Source organism: Aplysia californica, unplaced genomic scaffold (assembly GCF_000002075.1).
Source record: "Aplysia californica isolate F4 #8 unplaced genomic scaffold, AplCal3.0 scaffold00339, whole genome shotgun sequence".
NCBI classification, from domain to species: Eukaryota; Metazoa; Mollusca; class Gastropoda; order Aplysiida; family Aplysiidae; genus Aplysia; species Aplysia californica.
This window is the reverse complement of record NW_004797609.1, coordinates 291,958-295,302: the sequence shown is the minus strand read 5'-3', so window position 1 is coordinate 295,302 and position 3,345 is coordinate 291,958. Positions and strand designations below refer to the sequence as shown.

General features: G+C 39.9%; 1 protein-coding gene across 1 annotated transcript in view; it reads left to right on the top strand.

The window, feature by feature from the left end:
- The first annotated feature begins 937 nt into the window (after window positions 1-937).
- Window positions 938-3,345, top strand: part of LOC101849704 (eukaryotic initiation factor 4A-I) — an 11,646-nt gene continuing 9,238 nt past the window's right edge. The window contains exon 1 of the mRNA XM_005102765.3: window positions 938-1,054. Coding sequence (XP_005102822.1) covers window positions 1,026-1,054 — 29 coding nt within the window. The 5' untranslated portion in view covers window positions 938-1,025. The remainder of the gene's footprint in view (window positions 1,055-3,345) is intronic.

The window sequence follows — 3,345 nt, the reverse complement described above, 5'->3', positions numbered from 1 at the left end:
GAGGAGGAGGAGGAGGAGGAGAAGTAGAAGAGAGAAAGACAGAGCGAGCTATATATATAAAAGAGAGAGAGAAAGAGAGAGAGAAAGAGAGAGAGGGGGGGGTGAAGAAGGGAGAGAAGCGCTGGGGGGTATAATGGTGATGATGATAATAATAATTGTAAGATGGAAACCTGTCATAGCGGATTCTCCCCGCGATCCCCCTTTGATAAAAAAAATTATTCCTTTAGGGCCTCTATAAAACGGAAACCTGTCAAACGCGGAAACGGAAAGAAAAAAAATCCTTCCCTTCGTAGGGTTTCTACCTGTCAAAGACGGAAACTGCTTTGCCCACTCAGCTCTGATTTGAGACAAAACTATCAGATTTGGTTCCATCGGTGCGAAATTAGTTTGACCAATGCCTGTCGCCCTGATCGTACGGCCAGCTGAGATAAGAGTTCCTGGAATCGTTGTTATAATATTACATGCGTCTTACAGTAACTGGAATCATAGGCAGTTGATTGAGATGATTGGGACAATGGACAATCTTCAGATGCAATGAAAGAGAGAAAAAATAAAGAGGAAAAAAAGCCTCAACCTAGCCTACACTGAAAGAACTGGCAATGATCAATGACGCAATAGGCCTAGCCAACACCAGTAATGACCATTGTCAATCACTGTGGCCAAAGTCACCGACTTTGCCACCCATCCCAGCCCGCCCGCACTATGACGCAGTTATCGCCCCTAGCTAGGCTAGTGACGTCAAAAGCCGCAAATAATGTTGGCGGCCATATTACTCTTCCTAAAAGAAATCCTTTCGCGAAAATGGGGTTGAGTTGTTACCTATGTTATAATTCACTGAATAACATATACTTTTCAGAACAACGTAATTTTACATTTTATCTGGAAAAAAGTGTATGGATTTTTTAATAATCATAATAATGCGCGTATCAATCAATTTTGTGGATAGATATATTCATGCGCTTCTTGATCCGGTTGAAGCGAACTACTTGCCATCCCTTTTCACTAAGAAATCTTAGAATAAGAACATGTCATATAACTCTACAGAGCAAGATCGGTAAGAAATAATGTATATTTTCCGTTTACCATGACTTTAAATTATTGTTTATGTCTAACAGTAGTCTTTTGGAAACGTTTTTGCAGGTGTTTTTCTTAATCGAACGTAAAATAGGGGAAATCAAATCGCTGAAAGTGGTCTTGGGTGAACAGCACGGTTCAGCCTGTGAAGTGAAGTCGGTAGGCCTTGAGTATGGCGGAACAACACGTGTGCCTTGTAAATTAATGACTTTTTTGAGATGTTGAGCTTCGGAATACAAAATTGACTTGTTTAAGATTCGTCTTGATTTATTGACACTGTAATTTTGGAAGTTTACATGGTCCAAATTAATCTTGGCTCCTATCGGCGCCATACTGAATCCTGGTCTCACCCAGTGGCCATTTTCCCCGGCTTGTCTTTTTATCATGAGTGACGTTGATGTTTAGAATATCGAGTCAATGTGTAGAGCAGTGAAATGTAATCTAGATTTTCTAGATTCCTGTTGTTTGTTCATGCATGTGAATGTTTTTAGATTTGGTATTAGATTTTCATTGTTTATACTAATGTAGAGATCATGGTATTGTTTGCTTGTTTGTAGCCTTGAGTGAGTCTGAGATGGATTCAGAAACAATTTTCATTAGATTAGAGATTGTAAAAATTAATCTAATACGGGGACACTACAGATGAGATCGGCCAATCACCCAACTCGATCACCTCAAAAACAAGCGTATTTGTTTTCAGTTTTAGGCGACGGCAGTCGGACGATCCAGCCGTAGTGTAGTGGGCACCCCGTATTAGAGTGAAAGTGAAAGGAAAGATCTAGATTTAGATCTAGATTTCTAGATCTAGATCTAGATATCTAGAATAGGCCTAGTAGAGAGACACTAGACTTACTAGATAGATCTATCTAGAGTCTAGATCTAGATTTAGTTTCAGATCTAGAATCTAGAATAGATCAGGCCTTGATAAAAGAGTCTTGTCAGGCCTTGATAAAAGAGTCTTGTCTTGACTGGGCCAGAGTTCTCTCAGGCTCAGGACTAGACTAGAGATCTAATCTAGGTTAGGTGTTGAATGTCTGAATATCTGAGAATAAGTTGAGACAAGAGTAGACTTGATTCTTGGAACATGTAGAATGCTTCCTTGAGTTTTGACGTTGAAGCAGCGCTCATCAGATTAGCCATTGAATCTGATTCGATAAGCGTACTTTTAAAAAAAATTTACTAATCTAGATTAGAGATCACATGAAGCTACAGTGAGCACCTAGCACACCACTGTGATTGGCCCAAATATAGATCTAGATGACATATTTCCGCCATCTGTTTTTGTCGTTTTCTGGGGCTTCCTGCGCCCAGTTGGCGAGATCTTACTGTGGTGGGGCCGCTTTACGCACGATGGGCTACGTCACTGGATTTAATCGCCAACTGCGTTCCGCAGATGGCAGGCCAACCAACAGCACCTAACCCTATTAATACAAGAAAAAAAAACACATGGCGAGATCTATATTCTAGTCAAGAGTTACTGGCGAGGGAAACCTTGTAGAAGACAAAAATAGATGGCGCAAATACATCATCTATATTTGGGCCAATCACAGAGGTGTGCTAGGTGCCTGCTGTAGCTTAATGTTTATATAATATGTGCTACAAATAGGCTACATCATATCTTGCCAATATTCAGTGGCTTTTTTCAGTTCTCAGTGGGGATAACGAGTCAGCAGTGACTCCACAATCTTTTTTACCTTGCCAACATTGTTGCATTTGTCTTGGTCTAAGACTACCAAGAGAGTGGACCAGATATCTAGGAACCAAGGAATATGACCTTTTTACAACTCATCTTGTCACCTCAGTGCCTTTTCTGGAGTGCACTTTGAATTTGAACAAAATGAGACAATGAACTCTCGATCACAAGAGACATGATGAGATATTTGCTTTGTCATACCGAAATTCCTTCAGTAGGCCTGGGCCTGGGCTGTCTTGTGGAAATTCATAACTTATGAGAGAGGTAGACACACCATTAAAATAAAAAGTCACACAGCATCATTGTACTTGAGTCTTGTATTGAGTGGTCTTCTTTTTTCTTTTTTTTTTTTGTCAGAAAATAATGTGTTAAAAATGTTGTTGCATCTAACAGAAAAATGCCCCCGGTTAAATAGCCTGTACACTGACTTTTGATTACTTATTAGAAGCAGTTTAGATTTTTATAAACTGGAAGGAAAGGAGTTCCCTCACCTTCAATGAGTGAATGGATTGTAGTATGTGGGGAAAGCTTTTTTTTTTTGCAGTCAAATCGTATTTCAAACCTGAATTTGCGCGGGG